This window comes from Hippopotamus amphibius, chromosome 10, assembly GCF_030028045.1.
Source record: "Hippopotamus amphibius kiboko isolate mHipAmp2 chromosome 10, mHipAmp2.hap2, whole genome shotgun sequence".
NCBI classification, from domain to species: Eukaryota; Metazoa; Chordata; class Mammalia; order Artiodactyla; family Hippopotamidae; genus Hippopotamus; species Hippopotamus amphibius.
This window is the reverse complement of record NC_080195.1, coordinates 62,275,499-62,301,229: the sequence shown is the minus strand read 5'-3', so window position 1 is coordinate 62,301,229 and position 25,731 is coordinate 62,275,499. Positions and strand designations below refer to the sequence as shown.

Genomic DNA, 25,731 nt, shown 5'->3' with positions numbered 1-25,731 from the left:
AATAAATAAATAAATAAATAAATAAATAAATAAATAAATAAATTTTTTAAAAATTAAGAGAAATGATGTGTTAAAAAAAAAAAGAAATTAGTTACAGATAGATAAACTAGAAAACCATTGTTCCTAAGTTAAGATATATACCTCTAATCTACTTAACCCAGGAATCAAAGAAGAAAGCACACTGGACATTAGATAAATTTTGGAACTGAATGAAAAACATATATCAGAATATGTGTTATTAAATAAAAGCTGTGCTGCAAGGCTTATTTATAGCTCGAAATGCATATAGTAGAAAAAGAAGCAAGGTTGAATACCAATCATCTAAACATAAAATTCAAGAGATTAAGGAAAGAACAGCAAATTAAAAACAGAGTTGAAACAAAGAATAAAGACAGCTAAATCTAATGAAATAGAATAAAACAAACTAGAAAATGTCAGTAAAACCAAAACTTGATTTTTTTGAAAAGACCAATAAAATTGGTAAATGCCTGGTAAGAATGTTCAGAAAAGAGAAGGCAAAAATAATCAAAATCATAAATGAACATTGAAAACATAAGTACAAATTTCATAGGCATCTATTTTGTCTAAAGGGGATTAAGAGGTACAAACTTAGCTATAAAATAAATAAGTCAAGGGGATATAATATATACCTAGGGAATATAGTCAATGATAACAAGTTTGTGTAATTATGTATGGTGACTGGTCTTATTGCAGTGATGATGTCATAAGAAAAATATCAAATCACTATGTTGTACACCTGAAATATATGTTAATTGTAACTCAATAAAATTATTTTTAAATTCTATAGTCATCTGAAGGATAGTACAGGGGCTTCCCTGGTGGTGCAGTGATTAAGAATCTGCCTGCCAATGCAAGGGACACAGGTTTGAGCCCTGGTTTGGGAAGATTCCATATGCCGTGGAGCAACTAAACCCATGTGCCACAACTACTGAGCCTGCACTCTAGAGCCTGTGAGCCACAACTACTGAGCTCACATGCTGCAACTACTGAAACCCATGCACCTAGAGCCCGTGCTCCGCAGCAAGAGAAGCCACCACAATAAGAAGCCTGCACACTGCAGTGAAGAGAAGTCCCCCCTCTCTGTAACTACAGAAAGCCTGCGTGCAATAACAAAGACCCAATGCAGCCAGTAAATACAAAATAAAATAAATAAATAAATAAATATAAAATAAAGGATAATACAGAATTCTGCTACGTGCAGTGGCTACCTGGGTTGGTTTAGAGTAAGGTATTTACCAGGGCCCTTCTTCCTTCATATGTCATACACTCTAATTTTCCCCCTAGCTCTGCAACTTTGCTGAAAGCTCAGCCTAACATTTCAGCCTCTCAGCCATAACTGAATACGTCAACTGCCTTAAGGAGAAAAGTGGCTCCAAAAGTCAGACTCCTGGCTCTGGGCCTTCCTCCTCTATTGCATGTTTGGCCTCAGAGATTTTCAGTGCCTTGGAAGCTTTCCAAGCAATTTTATTTTTTTAATCCAGCTTTTTTAGTTCTCGTTGAGAATATTGCTCTGAAACTACCTAAACTGGCAAAGGTGGAACTTCATTGTTGTGTTTTATATACCTATTCAAATTCAAGAGATATTGTTTAGTACATAGTTGGATAGACGTGTTTGGAATTCAGGTGATACTTCTGAGCTCGAAATATAAATTTGGAAACAGTGTGTAGATGTTATTTAAAAAAGATGATGGTGGATTACTATATCTAGGGAATGTGTGTTGATAGAGAAGAGGTTCATTAAATTGAGCGTTATGGAGACTGAAGTAAAGTATCTAGGCTAGGAGAAAAACAGGGAAGTATCGTATACTGGAAACCAAGTTAAGAAAGTGTAGATTAAATATCCCACAAAGATGATACACCGTTAAACAAATAATGTAATTTAAGCCAAACACTTGTGGTACAAGGCATTGGGGAATAGACACAAAGATAAGACATAGTTCTTCCTTTCATTTCCCCCATGTAAATAACAAACTATGGTACATAGTAAATCATATATTAGCTTGGTTCCAATTAGATAGCAGCAGAAGGTGGTTTGCCCTGGTATTGGTATTTTTGAAGCCAGCATTCCTGCTTACCAGAGATTCAGGGCTGGAAGGAAGATTTTAGCTATGTTAAAGAATAGAAGGTATGAGAATGAAGTGGGATTACGACTTTCCTCTGAAGTAGGAATGGACATTGCCAACCCTTTAGCAGGCGTAGGAATATGCTTTAGTATTTTGAGAAAGTAGTTGCAAAGATGATTTGTCTAACTACTTAAAAACAATTAAACATGAGAACAGTTTTGTCTAGGTCATGTGGATTTTTTTAAAAATCATCTTTATTCTCTACATTTTCTACAATGAGCATGTATTATTTGTATAATAAAAATAAATGTTGATGTTTGTTCTAACTTAAGGAAATTTTCAACCAAATTATTTTCCACAGAGAGAAGTTGCAGCCAATAGCCAGAATGGGGAGGAAATTGTTCCTGCTTTGACTTTACGCTTCTTAATAACACAACTGGAAACAGCACTTAGGAACATTCAAGCTACTAATTATACTGTAAGTGTTTTCTTTTTGAAAATTTGAAGTAATGGACTTGGACAGCATTTTTCAATGGGAGAACAATCAGTGTACTCTTAAGGTGTAGGCCAATTTGTATTTTCCTCAATTTACCTCTAGAGAAAGGTACACATAAATTGATTTCTTTCATGTACTTTCTCATGACTGTGTCTCCTTATTGAGCCGATTCTGTTTTCCTTTCCTAACATAAAATTGTTCATCTTAAATAGAGAAACTTGAACTAGTAAAAATGGGCTTTCCCAGTTAGAAATGGAGAGTCATGAACTTCAAAAACTACTCCTTCCTTTCCTCCTAATTAATAATCAACTCCTCTTTTTACTGATACTTCTTTTTTTAAAATTGAAGTATAGTTGATTTACAATGTTGTGTTAATTTCTGCTGTGCAGCAAAGTGATTCTGTTATATATGTATACATTCTTTTTTTATATGCTTTATATTTTTTATATTCTTTTCCATTATGTTTTATCTCAGGATATTGAATATGGTTCCTTGTGCTATACAGTGGGACCTTGTTGCTTATCCATTCTGTACATAATTTTACTGATATTTCTGTATTTGTAAAAGTTGGAACTTCTGTCATCTGTTATTGAGTAATCATGTGAGAAAAATTGACGAGACATACTTATATGTTCAAGACCAAACGATACTTTAGAAATAGAGAAAAATCTGAGGAAAAGTAAACATTGCATCAAAAATAAGAACCAATAGTAAGGACATAAAAGGAAAAAGCAGTCCTTTGAATAATTTGGGTCAGTAAAGTAAGCTAAGTTTTGCACACATTTAGAAGATGGATTAGCATTGTCTTCAAGAAAGGACTACCCAGGCATCAAAAAAGTAGCCTAAGACACCATGTCCCATATTATAATGGTATACAGAGAGATGGAAAAATCATCCTTTTTTAGGATTCCCAGGACAGATTCTAAGCTGTGATATGTATCACCCTAAAGGAATTCTAGGTGGTGTCAAAAGAGGGAACAAAGAAAAGGGAGTTTGCATCAACATGTAATCCCCAAGAACTTCCGAGATGCTTCAGACCTGCTATTTCTCCCAGTGACCAGGTTGCTAAGCAGTGAAATAAATCATTATAAAATCAGCATTAACAGATGCTGATTGCTTAGCCTTCTCTACTTAGGCATTTCTTCAAAGATGAGTCTTACACTAAGAGTAGAAAAGTTTCCTCTGTTGGTGGCACTTGTGAGCAGTGTCGAAATTGTCACGATCAGAGCAGCCTACTGCTGTATCCAAATGGCTGTGTGTTCCTCAAGGGCACCGAGGAGAGGAGAGGAGAGGCAGCCTTTTAGGAAGTGGTGGTGGGGGTGGGGGACAGCTGCCAGTAACATCTCTATATCCATTTAGTCCCAGTGCCTGGGATAATCTCTGTTAATGGGGGGAAGGTAGGAAGGAAAGGGCAGGGCATTTAAGTTAGAAATGTACCATTTGCATCTTTAAATTCTTTACATTCTGCTTCTAATTATAGCATTACCACAATTGTGCATCTTGTTCTCCCATGCTCTATTTGTTTAGAATTGTATGAGCCAAACAAAATAATAGCTCACACCTATTAGTGTTTGCTATATAACAGACACTGTTCTAAACACTTTGTAAGGATTAGCTCATTTACTTTTCACAAGCAACCCATCTCATTATTCCCATTTTACAGATTAGAAACTGGGGCATGGAGGTTAAATAATTTGCTTAATTCGTCAAGTAGTAAGTAGTGGAGTCAAGATACAAATCCGTGTAGTCTTGGCTTCAGAGCCTCTGGAGAGATAGAAAGTTTAAGATGGAAACCAATTAGATGTCACCAGGGAGTTTATGTATATAAACTCACTTGGTCCACTGAGAACAAACATACATGTGTATTTCCACTGAAATCAGTTTGAAGCCACACTTCTAACCCTAGCCATTTGTAAGTATATACTGTTGGCCATAAGAGATGTGCTAGGTGAGAGAATATAGTTAGATCAGTATAAAAAGAAAGCTTATATTTTGTAGGTGCTTATCATCCTTATGTACCTGAAAAAAAATCTTGTTTTTACTATGGGGAAGTCTCAGTGAAAAAGTTACTGTGACAAAAGATATGGTTGTACTCTTTAGTCAGTATAGAGCTTATGAACAGAATGGACAATATTTTTCTCCATAGACAATTTATTTAACTTTTTATTTTGAGATGATTTTAGATGCAGAGAAGTTGCAAAAATACAACTTTGTACAATACAAAAGAGCTGAGAGGTCTGGTGTACCCTTCAGGCAGTTTCCCCCAATAGTTACATCTATATAATAACAATATATTATCAAAATCAGGAAGTTGACATTGCTACAGTGGGTGTTGTGTCAGGGGTCTCCAGGACCCCAACGTTCAAAAGGACTCATGGGACTCAGTATATAGCTGTACTCATGCTGAGATTTATTACAATGACATAGTAAAGATACATACCCAGACCATAAGGGTTAAAACATAACATAGGCAGAGTGCAGAGGAATCCATTTTCAAGCTTCCTTATGTTTTCTCCCTTACAGGAGGCTTCTTTCTCTCCTTTGCAACAAAAATGCAGCAATGTACTTGAGTGTGTGTGTGTATGTGTGTGTGTGTGTGAGATATTTCTGCCCACACAAGTCAATTAGAGAATCAGTGCTTAAGATTTTTATTGGGGGTTGGTCATGTAGGCACCTTCTGCCTAACATGTATCAAAATTCCAGATTCCCAGAAGAAACTTCCTGGTGTTTAGCATAAATCACATTGTTGGCACAAACAGTCTAGCACAGTGAGCCACCTCTGTCAGAGAACAGTGGGAACACTCTTGAAATCCAGATTTACAGACACCAGCTGAGGAGGGTCAGCCTTGCAAGCAGGTCTTTCTAAGGATAGCATTCTCAGGTTAGCTGTGATAAGGGTTTTTATGCACAGGTGTGTATAGTTCTGTGCCATTTTATCACAAGTGCATACGTTTGTAACCACTACTGCAATCAGGATTAAAGAACTATTTCATCACCATGAAAATCTCTTAGCTACCTCTTTATAGTCATATGCGCCCTTTACTCTCCTCACTCTCCCTAATCCCTAATCTATTCTCCATCTCTAATTTGGTGTAGACCATTTTTAAATGAAGGAAATATTTGTGTTTTAATTTTTCATTAAATAAGTGGTAAGCTTTATGTTTTCACTGTTATAACAAAACCTGCATGTGGACAAAAACAGGCTTTGATTTAAGAGATCATTGTATTTTTTAAGCTGGATGGTAGTGTTTATTATTATCTGAGGTGTTCCTATACTAAAATATAATGAGTGAAAGAGAGAATTAGAATTTTTTGGAAAGTTTTAGTATAACAACTCTTGTTGGCATTTGCTTTCATTTTCTTTGATCAAACTCTTTTATTTTGAGATTATTGACTGTCTTTCTTCTGGGTCAAACTATTAAATACATCTAAAATGAATTCCCTGTAGTGATTATTAGATGATTGATAATATAATGATAATTTTAACTATTTTTAATAGTTATTAAATAGGCCTAGGATATTTAATTAAGCTTCTATATGGAAAACTAGCATAGTCTAAATAATCAAATAAAGTATATTTTATCTTTTTAGGCACATCAGATTAATATTGGTTATTATTTGACATTACTATTTTTGTATGGAGTAGCACTCACTGAAAGAGGAAAGAAAGAGGTATGTAGCATGTGTTACTTGCACATTTTAAATCTCCTCACATACACTGACTTCATTTTAACAAATTAAAGTATTGATTTTTGAAATTCTCTAAAAATTGAAACCATTCCATGACTTTTCTGTCATATATTTAAAATGTAGAATAATTATGCTAGAGACTATATTGTGAAACTAAAAATATTGGTAGAGGAAACTTAATGTTAGCTTCTAACTATTTTATTTATCTTTGAAATACTTATCATTTATGTAAAACAAAATTGTTTCGCTTCTTTCACTTATATATTTTAATCCATCCATTTTTTTAGTGTAGTTTAATCTCTCTGGTCTTTATCTTATCCTCTTTGTAAAATATGAGTTTTATCTCAAATTCTTTGTCAAATAAAGTGAAGTGCAAAAGTAAAAATCTAGGAGTTAACTAGGTGGTTTCTAAGGATCCTTACAAATTTAACATTCTCTTTTTCTTATTTTTAATGATTTCTCAATTGCAGCTTTGATATCTCTTATTTTTTGTATTCCTAAATTTATACTCCACTTGGTGTCATAAATAAATAAATCTGACTTGTTAAGTAGGTGAAGTAGGATTTATAAGCACCACACTGAAAACATTTCCACTTTAAATAATTTCACATAATGCTAATTATTGTTTAGTGTGATATGCTAGAGAATATTTAAAATGAGGCCACACAGCACTTTTTTTTCCCAGGAAGACCAGTGCTTTTGTGGCTGTTTTAATAATGATGACTGGAACATTTATTAGTACTGATTCTGACCTTAACTTCTAAACCTGTACTGCTTATGACCAAGGTATTCATTCCCTAAAAGAGACTATATGTGTGGTCAAAATGTCACTTGTTTCCTATTTGGAAAATTAGGAAGATTTGTGCTCCAATTAGAAAGAAAAATTAGGAAGAATTGTAAAGAATTATGTTCCCATAGTCATCAGAAGAGCCCTTATTTTGGCTAGTAATATTTGTCAGTTTTAGATATAAAAATTGTTTTAATATTCACTATGAAACACTGGTTAAAGATCTTAAGTTCTTTTGTAAATAACTTTTTAAAGCACTGAGTATATTGTCTATGGGATTATATACAGAGATGCTGGGATTAGAGATGTGAATAAATGACCAAATGACTGGATCAGTGTTAAAGCTGCCCTAACTTCTCCAGTTTGGGAAATAATTGTTTATTGTAAAAGGGAAAAAAAATGACTTTTACATCAGCCAAATCTAGTTTTATGTTACTACAGGATTATATAGAAGCTGAGAATAAATTTCTAGTGATGAAGATGGTGATCCAAGAAAATGAAATTTGTGAAAACTTCATGTCTTTAGTTTATTTTGGACGTGGTTTGCTTCGATGTGCTCAGAAGAGGTAAGGATTTTAATTAATGGGTAGGTCTTGCCTGTCAACTTTTAGCATTATGTGATGGGAATTAAGGTTGTACAGTATAACAGTGATCATGACATTTGTGCTCTACTGATTCTTTTCTCCATCACTGATTCTATAGATAATTTCTTTATTGTACTTGAGAATATTAAATATCAAACTTAATAGGCCATGGCAATAAAAGGTGGGATAGCATAGGCATTAGGAACACAGGCTTTGGAATCTGATATGCCTGGGTTCAAGTACATTTTCTACCGCTTACCTAATATATGACCCTAGGAAATTTAATGTTACTAAGCCTTATCTTTGGAACTAATAATAGTGCCCACCTCATAAAGTGATTAACACAGTGCCCAGGACACAAAAATGGTATTCTTAAAAATGATTAATGGTCATAGTTATTAATATTATCACCACTTGGAATAGATGTTTAGGATACAAATGAGCTTGTAACTCATTGAAAGGGTCCAAATTCTGAGTCTGGGAGTCTTGAATATTAGACACTTAGTGAAATTGTACAGGGGAATGTATGTGGACCATCTGTTCACTTCCCATATGTAGATCCTTAGCCATTTGTAGCATCATTCATTCATTCATTTTATTTATCATAATTTAGAGACTGCTCTAGGTGTTGGGAATAAAATGGTTTACAAAATAGACAGTTCCTGTCCTTGTGTAACTGACAATATAGTGAAGGTTAGACTTAAATAATCAGTTATATAAATAATCAATTATGAAAAATTGTGATAAAGAGTGATAAAGAGCTATGAAGGAAAATATGATATAATGAAAAATTAAAGTTCTTATTGGAACCCCAGTGTGTTTCTGGGAATCAGAAGTCTTCTTGAGGAACTAATGTTTGGCTGAGATCTGAAGGGTGGATTAGGCAAACTTTATTTATGCAATTCCTTATGAAGGATTACTTCTGGGCCCAAACATTGAATCCCTAAAAGCATCACTCGTGTGGTAGTTCCTTGATTCTTTGTAAGGTTGATCTTCTGTCCTCTGGCATGCTTGGTTTTTACTATCCAGAAGACTTCCCACTTCCTGTTCATTAGCATGATGTCATCAGTGTTGTTGGCCAGTGTGGTGTTTTGCAGAATGTCAAGATGATCAGAATCCCTTTAGTCTATGTTGTGGAGAGAATTAATGTGACTCTGAGATAAGACAAAGAATCTGTACTGTATCCCTCAGATACGTGAACTGTGGTTTGTTTTCTTTATTGATGGGCATTGGAAAGAAATCAGTTTCCCAAATCATTGACACTAGAAAGCCCAGTCATCTGGCAGCATCATTTACTTTCATCCCTGGCCTATAGAGAACATCCACCACTGAGCTGCTCAAAGACACTGAAGTCCTTCTCACTCTGTATTTCTTATTGCGTTAATGGATGGAATGTCCTCTGGGCCTTTCTAGGGAACATTGGCTAGTGGTGGATAATATGGTCTTATGTAGTAAGTCCATTCTAACATCTTTACCTCCCTGAGCTTTCTTTAATTCTCTGCCAAGAAATTTTCAACATTTCGACCTCAGTTACTAGAGGCCATTGTTATTTTCAAACTTCAAGTAGCCTTCTCAGCAGCATGTTAGGACTGGCTTCTGGTGTCCTTGCTGGGGAAGTAAATGCTGAATTATGAAAGAGTTACCCCATATCAATATATGTTTCCCTATCAAGCTATATATTTGACCATTGCTTCAGCACTCTTAAGATCTACTCCCACACACGTTCCTGCCAGTACAGAGTAGTCAAGTTCTACAATGCTTATGGTGAATAAGCTTTTTCTTCCTCTGTTTGCCCACTTGGGCTTTGCTTATACCTGATCCTAGATTTTTTGGTCTGTAGGCAATGAGCAGAGATAAGGGAGGATTTTGAGAAGGAAGAGCATCATCTTTTGAGACATATACCTCAGATCATATTTTTGCATGGTCTACTTGTTCCCTATCAGAGTCCTGACAGTATAATAGTCCTGTTGAGGCTATGCTTTTGTTTTTTGCTGTTCTACTCTTGTGATTAAATACTGGCCCTCATTTTCTGCAGGGTCTGCCTTTATGTTTTGAGTTGGTCAAGGTTCTTTAAATGTTACCATAGAGACCTTTTAACTTTCATGGAGTATCCTTAGTTGATAGTGGTAGTCCTGTTGAGGGTGTGTATTTGGTTTCTTTTGCAGTTTGTTCCACTTTGTGATTAAATCTGGGCCTGATTTTCAGCACAGATTATTTTTATGGCTACAGGAGATGAGGGTCTCTTTAAATGCTGCTCTCAGAGGCCTCTGTCTTTCATTGTGTCCTGAGTCAGTCATTGGCTGACCTATGCCTGTCATTCTCTTTCTTCAAGGCTTCCAAGACAGTAAACAAAAGCCAACCAACTCTACAGTCCCTTTAATTACCATGGCCCCCATACTGTTCAAGCTTGAGCTACTACATAATGTATTGCCTCCCTTTCCACCTGTATTTCATCCCCATCTAACACAGGTGAGAGTCCTAATATTTGTATTTCTATAGCATGCCAGAGGTTATCACCATCCTACTTATCACAAAAAACAAACAAAAAACAAACAATGTGTTGCTTGTTGTCTAATTGGTAAACTATCTAGTCAGAGTCCTGTGCAAACTAAACTTATTTTAAAATGCTTTGCAGATATAATGGAGGACTACTAGAATTTCATAAGAGCTTACAAGAAATAGGAGATACAGATGATCATTGGTTTGACATAGATCCTACAGAAGATGAAGATTTACCTACAACTTTTAAAGTAAGAAATTATTTAAGAATAGCATTTCATCTGTGGCTAATCAGAATCATCTTTGATAAAGTGCAGTTTATGCTAACTATGTCATTTTGTAGCAAACACATTCTCTTATTGGGCATTAGCTTTTTATATGAGAAACAACCTTGATTCCATTATCTCGTGCAGAATGTTAGTATGATTCAACAAGTAGAGAGAAGTTAGGTAGATGTGTTAGCATTTCCAGATAAGATTAAAAGCTATACTAGTTCAGTACTTCGCATGGCAAGAGCTAAATGTAATACTTCACTTCTTTTTTCTAATTATATTTACCATTATTTTGTTGATTTAAATTTTTTTTTATGAGAATGCTGCTTGGAAAGAGACAGTCTTTTTTTGTTTTTAATTACTTTATTGGCTACATTGGGTCTTTGTTGCTGCACACGGGTTTTCTCTGGTTGCAGCGAGTGGGGGCTACTCTTCATTGTGGTGCACCAGCTCCTCATTGTAGTGGCTTCTCTTGTTGTGGAGCGCACCGGCTCTAGGTGCGTGGGCTTCAGTAGTTGTGGCACACAGGCTCGATAGTTGTGGCTCGTGGGCTCTAGAGCACAGGCTCAGTAGTTGTGGCACATGGGCTTAGTTGCTCTGCAGCATGTGGGATCTTCCTGGAGCAGGGATCGAACCCATGTGCCCTGCATTGGCAGGCAGATTCTCGACCACTGTGCCACCTAGGAAGTCCCAATTTAAATTTTAAAAGTACTGAATGCTTACATCAGAAAACTTGAAAAATGTAAAAATGTCAAAGATAAAAGTAAAATTCATCCATATATTTCTTCAAATGGAGAAACCATTGTTAGTATTTTCATTTGTGTCTTTCCATACACACATGTATAAACACTTTACCTTTTATTTTTAGTACATTAGTGTCATATTATACATATTGATTTATAGTATGAAAATATATATTATTGTGAATTTGCCAGCAAGTAGATTATTATATAGTATAATTTTTTCATAGCCCATCATAAACTGTGCTTTAATTTGCTTAACGAGTTCCCTGCTACTGAACAATTTAGTTTATCCTAAACATTCTAGTTTTTCACTATTACAGAAAGTGATCTTTTTGTATTTCTCACATCATTCCCTTAGTATAAATTTCTAAAGGTGGAATTGTGAAGTGTTTATACACTTGTCAAGTGATTTGTGTGTGTCTCCACATTTTCTCCCGGAAAGTGTGTACCAGTTCATATTCTTAAGACAGAGTATGAGAGTTTCCATTTCCCCACACCCTCTGGATATTTTTTACCTTTTGGGTAATTTTTACTCATCTGATAAGCCATATTGGTCACTTTTTATTTGTTTAATGTGAAAATAGCTACACTGGGTTTCTTTTGGTTACCACTTGAATGACATTTCTTCTTCCAAACTTTTACTTTAAACTTTTCTGGATGCTTATATTTTAGTTGACTTTAAGGTAAATGCATTCCTTGAAATATGAAATATTCATAAAAATAAAAAGTTCAGTTTTCTAGGAAGCTATAACAACTCAAAGTTTGTATAGACCTGATAACATAGCCTCAAAATACCTGGGACAAAAACTGGTAGAACTAAAAGGAGAAATAGAAGACTTCCCAGTCACAGTGGAATATTCTACTGTAGAATAAGCAGACAATCTTTGGCATTTGCCAAAACAATCAAATGATTTTTAACTTTGACTTAATAAAGTAGTAGTTTTATACATTTTTGAAAAATACTGAATTTCTATGTTTTCCTGAAGCAGCCCCTATATGGTCTTGGTTGTTTTTCTCTTTTTCCTTCTCCTTTTAAAATATTTTTCTTTCTTATCCAAACTTTCTTATTTTTATTTTATGCACAGTAATACATGTATGCAATTTGTCAAGTAATATCAAAAGACTTAAAAATTAACAATGTGTGGTTCATCATCTCTAATTGTAGTTCCTGACTATGAGTAACTTCTTCCAACCCTCTAGGCATTTTCTTTTGATATTTGCCTACATTTTTAAAAGGCTATACTATACTGCTATTTAAAAAAATTCTTCACCTTAGATATTATCTTTTGACTTCCCACTTGGAATATGAAGGTTTGATAGCTTCCTTATACATCTCCTTCACACACACACTTCCCTTCCCCCATCCTACTAATAGTTATAAGTTTTTATTAAATTGGCCTTAGGGTTTCCCTTTACTCTATTCCTGGGAATACCCTTGCCCTTCTTCTTTGTAGATCCTCTATTTCTTGGATTTCAGGTTTTCCTCTTTCTAGGTGTACTCCCTTGTGGTGGTGCAACTCATCCAGCAGCTTCCTAGAAAAGGGTACTTGCTTGGGAGATAAATTTTTTTAGACCTTTCAAGTCTCAAAATAATTTTTCCTTTATATACTTCATTTATATCTTGCCTGGGCATAAAATTGTAGGTTGAAAATCATTTTCCTTCAATTTTTAAAATTGTGTTTCTGTTATCTTCTAGCTTTCAGTAGTAGTAGTTTTGAAAAATTTGATGTTGTTCTGATTCTCAGTCTTTTGCTTGTAACCTGTTTTTGTTTTGTTTTGTTTTGCTTTTTTTCTGGGAATTTTAGGATATTCTGTATATTCCTAGTGTTCTGAACTTACTTTGTTTCTGGGAAATTTTCTTTTTTTATTTATTTGATGAATTCTTCTTCAAATATTTCAAAAAGAAAAGAGAAAATGTTATTCAGATACTTGACATCCTGGACTGAATTTCTGCTTTTCTTATTTCTTTGTTAATTTTTATTTTTTGGTCTATTTATTTATTTATTTATTGGCTGCGTTGGGTCTTCATTGCTGCATGCGGGCTTTCTCTAGTTGCGGAGAGTGGGGGCTGCTCTTCTTTGCAGTGTGTGGTCTTCTCATTGTGGTGGCTTCTCTTGTTGCAGAGCACAGGCTTTAGGTGCACAGGCTTCAGTAGTTGTGGCACCCAGGCTCAGTAGTTGTGGCACATGGGCTTAGTTGCTCCATGGCATGTGAGATCTTCCTGGCTCAGGGATTGAACCCATGTCCCTTGCATTGCCAGACAGATTTTTAACCATTGCGCCACCTCTTTTTTTTTTTTTTTTTTAATATTTATTTATTTATTTGGCTGTGCTGGGTCTTAGTTGCGACAAGCAGGATCTAGTTCCCTGACCAGAGATTGAACCAGGGCCTCCAGCACTGGGAGCACAGAATCTTAACCACTGGATCACCAGGGAAGTCCCTATTGTTTGTCTTTTTGTTCTACCCTCTAGGAGATTTTCTTAACTTCGTCTTTTTGCATAGAGCTAATATTCAGCCAGTATGCAGTAGTGCTATCATATTAGTTCTTATAATGTTAGAATATTTCCATACTGCCTGGAAAATAGTTGCTGCTTCAGAATAGTTGGGTAACCAGTCACCATTCCAGATGCCCTGGACTCTCCTCCAGTCCTCTCTTTCCATACTTCTAAAATCCAATAACTAAATGTTTAATGCCTAGTAGAGAAGAGTGCTTCCATGATCCTGCTCTGGCTCTAGGCCAGTGTTCTTACTCTGTTATAATTGGTGCCTGTGCCTGTCAGCCCACCAAAAGTTCTACTTCCCAGACATTGTGATTAGTTTTGTTTGTTTGTTTTTTTGTTTTGTTTTAGAGGAAACTTTGAGGGCTGGCCTGTACTCTTTTATCTGGCCCTGAGGAATTCCTGGTGAGTACCACCAGAGGTCTACCCTGCCCCAGTTGCTCCTGTCCTCATGTGTCTCCTTAGATGAACTTACCCTGTTGGAGGAAGATTGCACTCCTAGAGATGCTGGCACCCTAGCAGGGCAGTGTCCCTTCACATCATTATTATGTTCAACATTACCCTTGTTTCTATCCTTCTATTGAATTTTTAATTTCAATGATTATTTCAGCTATCATCTACCAAGAGTTTTCTTATTGTTATGAATGTTACTTTAAAATATATATATATATATATATATATATATATATATATTCTGTCCTTTTATCATGAGGTAACTATTAAAGGTAAATGTTAGCTAGGTCATGTAGGGCTTTATAAAGCAAGCAAGGAACTCAGACTCTATCTCAGGAGTAATGTAAAAAGCACCTCAAAACTTTTAAACAGTGGGGTGTTATAATCAAATTACAGTAAAATATGATTTATAGAATTTAGGACTTTGAATAGTTTCTGTATTTATGGTAAGGTAGGAGTTAAGAAAGTAAAAAAAATTAATAAAATAGTTACAAATTGTAGTTAGCGTTCTGAAGAAAAACAAGGGCCTGAAACAGAGAAGACGGAGAACACAGACACACACTTATATACCTGCATATGTCCATATTTGTCTATATGGATATATGCATAAATGTGTATGTGTGTCTATGTGTAGTGGTTAGGAAAGGCCTCTCTGGGAGGTGATATTTAAGTTGCAAGCAGAAGGTTGAGAATGGAACTAGCTCTGTAAGGAGTAGGGGAAGAGCATTCTAGGTAAATGGAATTGAGTGTGGAAAGGCCCTCAGGTCTTGAAGAGCAAATTTGAGGAACTGAAAATATAAAATCATGTGAATTTTATAGTGAGTGAGGCTAGAGATGAATGTGAAGAGATGGACCATAGCTGGCTAGGTATACTGGGTTCAGATACTACAGGTTCTGCAGGACCTTGCAGTCAGTCTTGGTAAGGGTACTGGATTTTGTTTTAGGTAGTGGGAAGCCATTAAAGAGTTTTAAGCAAGGAACTGACATGATCTTTTGCTTCTTTGTAGAGAGTGCTTTGAACACAGTAGGCAGAGGCCAGTTAGGCAGTTGTTATAGTCAGTAATCTAGGTAAGACATAGAGTAGTAGCAATGGAGGGAGAATTAGAAAAATTTGCAATATATTTTGGGAGACGACTAAACGGTTCTTGCTAATATATTGCATGTAAAGGGTGATGGAATAATTATGCAACGGATGACCTCAAGACTACTGGCTTGAAGCTAAACAGATTGTGGTACATGTGATTGATACAAGTCGCATGAGGACTAAGTATTAACCTGCTAAGTTCACTACTGTATCCTTAACATGCCTTAACCTTCTTAACAACCTGGCCCATAACAGGCACTCAGTAAATATTTGTTGAATGAGTGACTGGGGCAGAAGATGAAGAATAAGGAATAAGGAACAGATTTGGTAGGAGACTCAATAGATTGAACTATTAAGTGTTAGATTTGCGAAACCACAGTAGTTACATACATACTGTGAGTCCTCTCCTTTAAGCATCTCCATTTGACTATTGGCCATCCTCACACTATACTACTTTCATATTGATAGGTCCTTGAATGCTGCTTCTTTATTTCTCTCTTGATACTTAAAATAGTCTAGTTGACTTTGTCAAAACATTTTTATTCTTCATAAAATTCTGAATGCCATTTAATAAATATTATGAATGATGATTTGTAAAATAGTCTATAGAGGCATATTTTATCATGTCGTATACCCTCAGTATATATGGGTATGTCCCTCTAAGGGACAGTATTAAGGACAGGTTTAACTTAGACTTGATAATGTGTTTTACTAACCTTTAACCAGCATTTTAAAATATGAAAATTGCATTCCAAGTTGTTGCTCTGAGCACTGGAAACGTATTTCTGTACCCTGCTTCTGCCCATTCTGGCTGAGCAGCCTGTTGCACTGCTACAGTCATCCCACTGCCAACATGTTGTCTTGAGGGCCAGTTCTAGCAAGGACTCCCCTGGGTTTCCAATGATTTGTTGTCTCTCTGTATTTGTATCAGAGCAAGTAATTCTTGTCAGGATCGTGCTAGGTGTTATGTCATGAGTTAGAATGGAGAACAGACATAGAGTTTCAAACTTAGACTTGTTTCCTTTCTCCATGTTTGTATTCAATAAGAAATGTAGTATTTCTTATTTAGGGCCTTTCTATATATTGTTTACTTTGAATGAGGGAAATAGGTTCTATAACTATTTTTTTAAAAAAACATATGCAACACCTTCAAAAAAGGATATGAAATGGACATATAACTTAAGGTAAGATATTGTAAGTGTTGTAGTCTTTGTATTACTGATTCATGAGATTTATCTTTATTTTTAAAATTTAGGACCTTCTTAACAATTTCATCAAGACAACTGAGGGTAATATAATGAAGCAGACCATTTGCAGTTATCTAGATTGTGAGCGATCTTGTGAAGCTGACATTTTAAAGAACACCAATTATAAGGTACTATAATTATCAGTTAACTGAGTATTTTTAAAATGTGATTGTAAAGTTAAACTTAGATGAAAATTATTATGTTTTTATGCATTAAAATATTGTTTAAAAAGTACTTAGTTTAATTATAGGGATAATGCAGTTGAGATGTTGTTTGAATATCTCTGAGAGCTTAGATTCATTGTGATCAGGAATTACTTATATCCTGTGAGTCAGTAAAAGAATGAATTGGCTTTCCTAGGGTTTTTGTAATATTCATAAGTCTCTGAAGTTAGATATTCTTATAATAATATAATTAAAATTATCTAAAATATTCTTTATAGTTAGAAATGTTATAGGTTGAGAATATTAGCATTTTACTAACAAGAAAGGTTGTCACTCCTCAGGAATTATGTTACTAAGTAAGGATCATTATTTCTTCTATGGGCCTTGGGTGGGACACACACACACATAACCAGCCTTCATCTGAAGAAATCCAACAAAATACTTCAAGTCTAGTTCTCTCTGGATCTGTCAGAATAAGACTGTGGGAAATCACAAGATAGGATGAGATGTGACCATCAGTGCAAATCTGATTACTTGTATAAAGTAATGGAAATCTGAGTTGAAAAGCATGATGTATAGAGCAAATGGGGTAGATGGGGAAGAGGAGAAAGCCAAGATCTATTCATTAGGGTAAGATGGGTATTGGGAAGTGTAGGCCTGGTGAAGTGCAGTGCTTGGAGCAGGGCAAGGTCAGTCCTTGTTTAGGTGACATGGAGATACAGTCCTTTGATTTCCCAGGGAGGCATCAGTGTTCCAGTCAAAAGCACGTAGCAGCAGGAAGTCTTGGCCACAAAATTTAGATTTTTGTCATCTAAGCAGTGTACCTATTTAAAGGAAGCAGGACTGTGGTTCCCAGGGAGGGCACACTAGGAAAGACAAGAAATCTATACTTTGGGATAATGCAGTAGCTCAGGAGCCATTTATCACCATGATAGCAATCTAAGGTCTGACGATTGGTGACAAAGAAGTTTTGGGGAATAATGGTGTGGAGTTGGGGCTGAAAGAGAAATGTGAAAGTTGAGGTGAAGTGGGGCAGACAGCATGTTCATCCACAAAGGTCACTCACTGAGTTTCTGATATTTTGTTGTATATAGCATATGAAAAATATTACATTAGCATGTTCAAATTATTACCTGTTTTTTTATCTATCATCATATAAAAATGAATTGTATAGTTCTTTGATTACCAGTGATCTGTTGATAAATTTTCAATGCCATCTAAAACTCATTACTTAAAGAATAATTTAAAAAGTGACTTAAGGTGGTATTTTCTGTATCTACCTGGATTATTTCTTATCAACCGCATTTATTCTTTTCCAGGGATTTTTTCAGTTAATGTGCAGTAAAAGCTGTTGTGTTTATTTCCATAAAATTTGTTGGAAAAAGTTCAAGAATTTAAAATATCCAGGTGAAAATGATCAGGTATTATATTTGTTCTTCCTTAATAACTTTACTACAGCATATCCTCTTCTACTCTTCCCTCTTTTTTTTCCTCTTTCCCCTTCATTTCTTCCTATTCACATCCTTCCTTCTCTTTTTTTCTCCCTTCACTTTCTTTTCCTATCCTCTCTGCTGCTTTTCTCCTCATTTGTTCATCATCATCATTTATTAAAAAGGTCTTTGTAGGAAATACTATGCTAGTTGCTTTGCTTATTGATTTCTGTTGATTTGTTCTCTTCCCTTTAGAAGTTCATACTCTTGCGAATAGAAATATTGTTGTGTTATATTCACATAAAGGACATAGACTCAAAGAATAGAATTGCTTAATAGAAAGAAAGGACAACTGTATAATTTTAAGGATAGTTTCTGTTTTAAGGGTACAGAACAGTGATAAATTTTATAGTCTTCAAAAATATACTTGTATTATTGGAAATTCCCTGGCTTGGTGCTTTCACTGCCAGGGCCGGGGTTCAGTCCCTGATCAGGGAACTAAGATCCTGTACGTCCTGCAGCGTGGCCAAAAAAACAAACAACAACAAACAAAAAACAAAACCCCAAAACCCCCAAAATATATTTGTATTATTTATATTTGCCTAAAGTCATATAACTAAATTGAATTCTTTGCCACTAAAATTAAAGTAGAAATCAAAAGCCTGGTTCTGTGTTAATTGCTCTTTAATGAGGTAATGGCTGTAAGTTGAGTCTATAATGTTTGGTTCTAGAGTGTTTACATTATGCAAACAGCAGAAAACACATAGCAGTTGTGGTGGAGTAGAAAGAACATTAATGGTATGTGGAGTTGAGAGTTCTGAGTTCGAGTCCGGATTGAGCCACTTACTAGTTTTTTTTTACACTAGGCAGAAACTCATTTTTCTAAGCCATAAAGTGAGGATAGTAATACCTACTTTATAAGGTTGTTATGAGGATTAACAGATAAAACAGATATACTTGCATTGTACATTGTAAAAATCATTCTATAAGGCATTACTATCCATTTTTTAAGCAGTGTGTAATATTTTTCACTGTCTTTGATTGTTAGGGCAGTCAATATTGCTTAACTTTAGAAAGAGAAGTAAAAGAAAACTAAGTAACTTAACCAGAGGAAATAACAAGTCAGAATCAGAAAAAGAACTTAAATTCATTTTCCCTGGAATCCTCATACATCTAATAGAAAATCAGTATTCCTTTTTTACACTTAATTAGTATATTTTACTTGAAGTTGCTTTCATTGGGGGCAGCAAATACATTTTAGTGTATAATATAACTATTTGAAGATTTTGAAGTAGAAATGATGATAGAGAAAAGTGTAGTCAAACGTTTTAAATAGGAAATCCATTGGTGTAAGAAATGGACTGTCTTTGAATAGCTAACTCTCAAATGTTTATTCACATCATTTGTTTTACTGTCTAGCAACATCTGCTTCTAACTTTACTGAAATATAATCAGTTTTGCACATCAGTGGGTTTTTTCTATTTTTATCATTTGTATTATTTTTTCTATTGATAATTTATTGGTTTTTTTTTTTCTTTTCATTGATAACTTTAGAGTTTTAGTGGGAAAAAATGTTTGAAGGAAGGATGTACAGGTGACATGGTAAGGATGCTGCAATGTGAGGTACCTGGAATTGTCAAAATTTTGGTGAGTATCTTTCTCTTATTTTTCTTGCTTTCCTTCACTAGAATGATGTTTTTGACTTCAAAAAGATTTGGAAATTGTAATAATAGTATTCTACCATATTGATGGTGACTAACCTCTCTAACCTTTTTATTGCATTGATTTCTCCAAAGTAGTGTTTAAGTGGTACTTAAGAATAAGAAAGTGTAAAAAATAAAACACACACACCCACACCCACACCCACACCCACACAGAAAAACAAAGCAGGCCATGTCTGTACCAATGAGGAAAGTCTATCGTGAACAAAGGGTGATAATCTAATTCTGTTCCACCTACAGTTAAAAATAATTTTAGATTTTCTGAACTCTTTTCATCTTCCTATGAAAATATCTATAGAACATTTCATAGAGTAGCTGTTACATAAAATGTACTTAAATGGTATCCATTTTATTTTTTTAATTAATGAAATATCCTCTTTAATTTTTAGTTTATTAGTAAACAGACCAAAATTATAAATAGAAGTATATATATATTTATGTTTAGATATGGCCGCCTTGTATTTTAGACTTTATTTAGATTTATTTATTTATTTAGATTTTATTTAGATTTACATTTAAATCCTATAGTGATATAGGTTTTAAGGTCAACTCTAGTTTGTTATTTGAGTAAGACTGTTTATAGCTTGTTTCTTCTGTTTTGTTTTATATTCACTGTAGCTTCATTCAAATATTAAGGCTAAGAAGTAGCATTAAAGAATTTTCAAAATTGAACTACTTTAGGGCTTTTTTTTTTTTTTTTTTCCGTCACTTGCAGTTTGAAGTTGTGAGAAAGGATGAATATATAACCATTGAAAATTTAGGAGCAAGGTAAGCTTGAAATTAAATACTCTACTTTTTTTTGAGCATGTATGTATTTTTCAGTTCCTTCTTTCTTCTGTGTTTTCTGTTACTTTCTGGAGCTCCATTAAAGACAGTATCAGTTGTGTGAAAAAATTGTATTTAATTGACATTTGTCTACCCCTTTTCCCCTCTCTTTGTAGACTTTTAAATTCTAAAGCAGGAAGGAGAAATTATGTGGATACTTCTCCCTTAAGTATGAAAAGAATCCTTTCCTGAAAACCAAACGTACTTTTCTTTAAGTTATTTAAATTAGGTTGTTATGATATAAAAACTTTCTTCTAGCTTTCAAAACTCATCCAGGCCTCCAGATTTGTCTGACAGTTAGAATCATCCTGTCTTGGATGAGAAAACTGTATTGCAGAGGAATATATAAGCTGGGAATTCATAGAGGTGTGGACTGTTGCTATTGAAACTAGAAATTTCAATATAAAACTTATCCTAATCCATTGATTCTCTTTTCTTCTGTTTAAAATGTCTACCATTTTCTTAATCTATCAGGGTTATTACATTGATATCTAAGGCATCGGTTTTCCCTATGAGCTAATGAAACCCAAATCTTTATCTCCGCAGTAGATCTCACTCTTAAAAATCTAGGTCTGTCTACTGCATGCTAAATATTTCCATTTTTATTTTTCAAAAAGATCTATAGTTCAGTATGCCCACAACTAGACTCACAGTATTTCTTCCCAGTTACAGTTGCTCTGTAACTTTTTTTAGGTCCAATCAATTCAGCTTCTTAAATATATTGTACATGCCTCCTTACTTCTGCCCCTGTGCCTCCACTAAGCTAAATAAAGTTATCTTTCATTTGGAATTCTGAAACCGCTTCTAAACTTGTCTTTCTGTCCCCAGCCTTACCTTTCTTCAGTCTGACTGTTCAAGAGCCTATTGAACAGTCTGTTCAGCCATCAAAATCACTTTTCTAAAAGAAAATGGAAATATTTCACTTCTCTGCTTGAAAATCTTTCAGAGGCTTCTCATTGCTCTCAATTAAGTTCAGCCTCCTTAGCTTGGCTCTTCAGTCACCTTGGTCCCTGTTGTACTCACTAGTGTCATCTCTTGTCATTCTTTTCTTACTATCCTGAGCTTCTTTTAGTTCTTAAGTGTACCATGTATTTTAGCTATAGGACTTGCCTGGAACACTCCACTCCTTTGGCTTTGCCTGGTTAAAACTTCCAGAAAGTCTCACTTTGCATTAGGTGTTTCAATCACATATTCTGTCTACTTCTCTTATTAAAACATTTACCAAGTTCTGTTATACTTTCTTGGCTCTCTTCTCCATTTGACCATAGCCTCCGTGAGGGCAAGAACTTTAACTTGCTCCCTGGTATATTCCCAGTACGTAACCTAATGCCTGGCATACAGCTGGTACCCAATAAATACATAACAGGTATACAGATTCTAACTTCCATTATTCTTCAATGAGTATGTTACTTTTGTTTTGACAGGCAGTTAACTTATTTAGAGATAAACTGTGAACCTGTTTTCCATGGATGGTGGTTCCAGTCTCAGTTCAAATCTTTAATGTTTAGCTGAGCTGCTTTGGGTTTGTTGCACACATGTGGTTCAGCAGTCAATCAGAGATATGGTCAGAAAAATTGAGGGGCTCTCATCTCTGAATTTCCTTTCTGGGATTCCCCCACACTCTTCAGCCATGGCTCCATGGCTCTAATTTTCTGGTTCCTTCAGCCAAGGAGACCTTTGTTTTCCACCACTTTATACTTAGCCTCAGGCTAAAAGCTCTAAAATTGGTGAACTTAATTTCACACAATCCTCTTTTCTCCCAGAGCATATACCCCCTTCAGCAGAGATGGTTTGTTTCTTCTACTCTCTGGTGCCTTCAAGGAGTTGCTTTGTGTAATTTGCCAACGGTTTATAGTTATTTTCTGTGGGAAAACCCTCTGATAATTGGACCTTATACCAAAAGTGGAAGAGCTACCTCATGGGTTTTGTGAATGAATGACAAACATGTTTGGTTGTTTTTTAACTTTAAAATACTTTACTGTTATTAAAATATGCATAAAGAAAAGCTCACAAAATATAAATGCAGAGTTTAAAAAAGAATTATGAAGCATACAGTCTTGTGGCCCCACCTATATACAATTTTGTCAGCATTCCAGAAGCACTCACTGTTTCCCTCCCACTGAGCTCTTCCTCTTCCTAGGTAACTGTTATCCTGACCTTCAGAGTAATTGTCTCCTTGCTTTCTGTATAAATGTACCAATTATAAATGCATTTCTAAACACTGAATTTTTTTATAGGTCAGGTTTTTCAAACCTTGTAGATCAATTTGGGGATGATTTACATCTTAACAATATTGAGACTTCCCATCCATGAAGATGGTGTATAATTAATTTAATTGGGTCTTCTTTGACATCTCTCAGGAATGTTTTGTAGTATTCTGTGTATGTAGTCTTTGTACAATCTTATAAATATTTTGTTAGATTATCCATGTATATTTGACTTTTTATGCTATTGCAAATGATAAGTTTAAAATTTTAATTTCTAGTTATTTATATTATACAGAATTGATTTGTGTCTATTGATCTTGTATCCTGTGACTTGATACCTAATAATCCTAATATTTATGGATTCTTTGAGGTTTTCTACAAATGATCATGTCATCAGTGCATAAAGACAACTTTATTTCTTTTTTTGCAATCTATATGCTTTTTGTTTATTTTTCCTTACTTATTGCATGGGCTAGGTCCGCTAGTACAATGATGAATATACCTGTGAAAGCAGACATCTTTGCCTTTTCCAGATCTTAAGAAGAAGCCTGCAGTTTTTCACCATTTAATATGCTGTCAGCTGTAGAATTTTTACAGATGCCTTTCTTTTTTCAGGTTGAATAGATTCTTTTCTCATCCTACTTCTCTGAAAATTTTTATCATGAATGGATAATGAAGTAATGCTTTCCTGCATGTATTGAGATGATCATATGATTTTCTTCTTCTTTAATCTATTAATATGTTGAATTATATCAGTTTATTTTCAAATGTTGAATCAACTTTGCTTTCCAGAAATAAATATCAATTGGTTATGATCTGTTTATTTTTTTTCATATTGCTGCTGGTCTTTTAATTTCTAGCTGTATTGAGCTATAACTGGCATATTACATTGTGTAGGCCTAATGTGTACAATGTGGTGATTTTATATATATACATATACATATGTATATATATATGAAACGATTACCACCATAAGGTTAGTTAACACATCCATCACCTCACACAGGATTTTTTGTGTGATGAGAACTTTTAAGATCAACTTTCTTAACAACTTTCAAGTATACAATATAGCATTGTCAACTATAGTCACATGCTATACTTTGGATCCCTGGTTTGTACCTTTTGACCCCCAACCCCCACCCCTGGCAACCAACAGTCTACTCTCTGAGTTCAGGATTTTTTAGCTGTCACATGTAAATGACATCATACAGTATTTGTCTTTCTCTGTTTGGCTTATTTCACTTAGCATAATGCCCTCCAAGTTCATCCATGTTATCACAAATGGCAGGATTTCCTTCTTTTGATGGCTGAATAGTATTCCATGGTGTATATATGCCACATTTTCTTTATCCATTCATCCATTAACAGACAGACACTTAAGTTGTTTTCCATGTTTTTGTTATTGTAAATAATGCTTCAGTGAACATGTGGGGGTAGATATCTCTTTGAGATAGAGATTATATTTCCTTTGGACATATAATATATACCCAGAAGTGGGATTGCTGGATCAATTCTATTTTTAATTTTTTGAGGAACTTGCATACTGTTTTCCCTAGTGGCTCTATTGACAGGTGTGAGGTAATATCACATTGTAGTTTTGATTTGCGTTTTCCTTATGATTAGTGATGTTGAGCATCTTTTCCTGTACCTGTTGACCATTTTATATCTTCTTTGGAAAGATGTTTATTCAGGTCCTTTGCTTTCTTTAATTGGATTACTTATTTGCTGTTGAGTTGTATGGCTTCCTTATATATTTTAGATACTAACCCCTAATCAGATGTATGATTTGCTGATATTTTCTCACATTCTATAGTTTGCCTTTCCATTTTGTCAACTGTTTCTTTCACTGTGCAGAAGCTTTTTAGTTTGACATAGTCTTACTTATTTACTTTTGCTCTTTTTCCATGTGCTTTTGATGTCAAATTAAAAAAAAAATCATTGCCAAGACTAAGGCAATATTGCTTTTACCTCTACTTTCAAAGGTCTGTCTTTGTCTTTTACTTTTGTCAATTTAATGTCTTGATGTAGGCTTTTCAGGTTCAATCCATTTGTGATCCTTTGAGCCTTGTGAATCTAAATGTCCATTTCTCACCGTAAGTTTGGGAAAGGGACATTATTTCTTTAAATACTCTTGCTGTCCCTTTCTCTTTCTCTTCTCTTTCTGGGATTACCATATGAGTATATTTTTTCTTTTCTTGTTGTACAATACATCCCATAAGCTTTCTTTACTCATTTCATTCTTTGATCTTTTTGCACCTCTGATTGGATAATTTCAAATGATCTGTCTTTGAATTCACTGATTCTTTTGGTTGGTCAAGTCTGTTGTTGAAGCTCTCTGTTGAATTTTTCAGTTCAGTCAGCGTAGTCTTCAATTCTAAGATTTCTGGGTGTTTTGTTTTTTTCTTTATGATTTCTGTTTCTTTGTTGACCTTTTAATTTTGTTCATGCATTGTTTTCCTAATTTCAGTTAGTTGTTTATGTGTTCTTGTAGTTCATCAAACTTCTTTAATAGGGTTATTCTGAATTCTTTGCATTGTCTATAGATCTCCACTTCTTTAGGGTCACTTATTGGAAGTTTATTAGTTTCTTGTGGTGTCATGTTACCTGATTCTTCATGATATTTGTATACTTGCATTGGTATCTGTACATTTGAGTACATGCTCTCCACTTGCAGACTTTACAGGTTTGTTATGGCAGGGAAAGACCTTCACCAATCAGCTGGTAGCATCTATAGGTAAGTGGAACTTCCCATAGGGTTTTCTAGTTATGAGAAACCAAAGTCTGTGCTCTGAGGTTGGGGGTGGGGTGCTACTGGGTGGGGCTGATGGCTGGGTTCCATGTTTAAGTGAGGCTGCGAGGTGGGCTCCCTGGTCAAGTCAGGCTGGTGGCTATGTTCCATGGTCAGGTGGGGTTACTACCTGTGCTTTGCAATCACCTCTGGTTGGAC

The 25,731-nt window shown here is 34.8% G+C and overlaps 1 protein-coding gene across 7 annotated transcripts in view; it reads left to right on the top strand.

Moving 5' to 3' along the window:
- DZIP3 (DAZ interacting zinc finger protein 3) overlaps window positions 1-25,731 on the top strand; it is a 103,871-nt gene that overhangs the window by 21,999 nt on the left and 56,141 nt on the right. For 6 of the 7 annotated variants that reach the window (XR_009047685.1, XM_057696731.1, XM_057696726.1 and 3 more), the window contains 8 exons: window positions 2,446-2,562; window positions 6,172-6,252; window positions 7,499-7,623; window positions 10,277-10,391; window positions 16,446-16,565; window positions 17,921-18,022; window positions 19,586-19,678; window positions 20,468-20,520. Coding sequence is in view for 6 of the 7 variants with exons in the window: in XM_057696731.1 (XP_057552714.1) it covers window positions 2,446-2,562; window positions 6,172-6,252; window positions 7,499-7,623; window positions 10,277-10,391; window positions 16,446-16,565; window positions 17,921-18,022; window positions 19,586-19,678; window positions 20,468-20,520 (806 nt within the window). In the remaining variant the exon portion in view is untranslated. The remainder of the gene's footprint in view (window positions 1-2,445; window positions 2,563-6,171; window positions 6,253-7,498; window positions 7,624-10,276; window positions 10,392-16,445; window positions 16,566-17,920; window positions 18,023-19,585; window positions 19,679-20,467; window positions 20,521-25,731) is intronic. The other variant, XM_057696730.1, reaches the window with a different exon arrangement.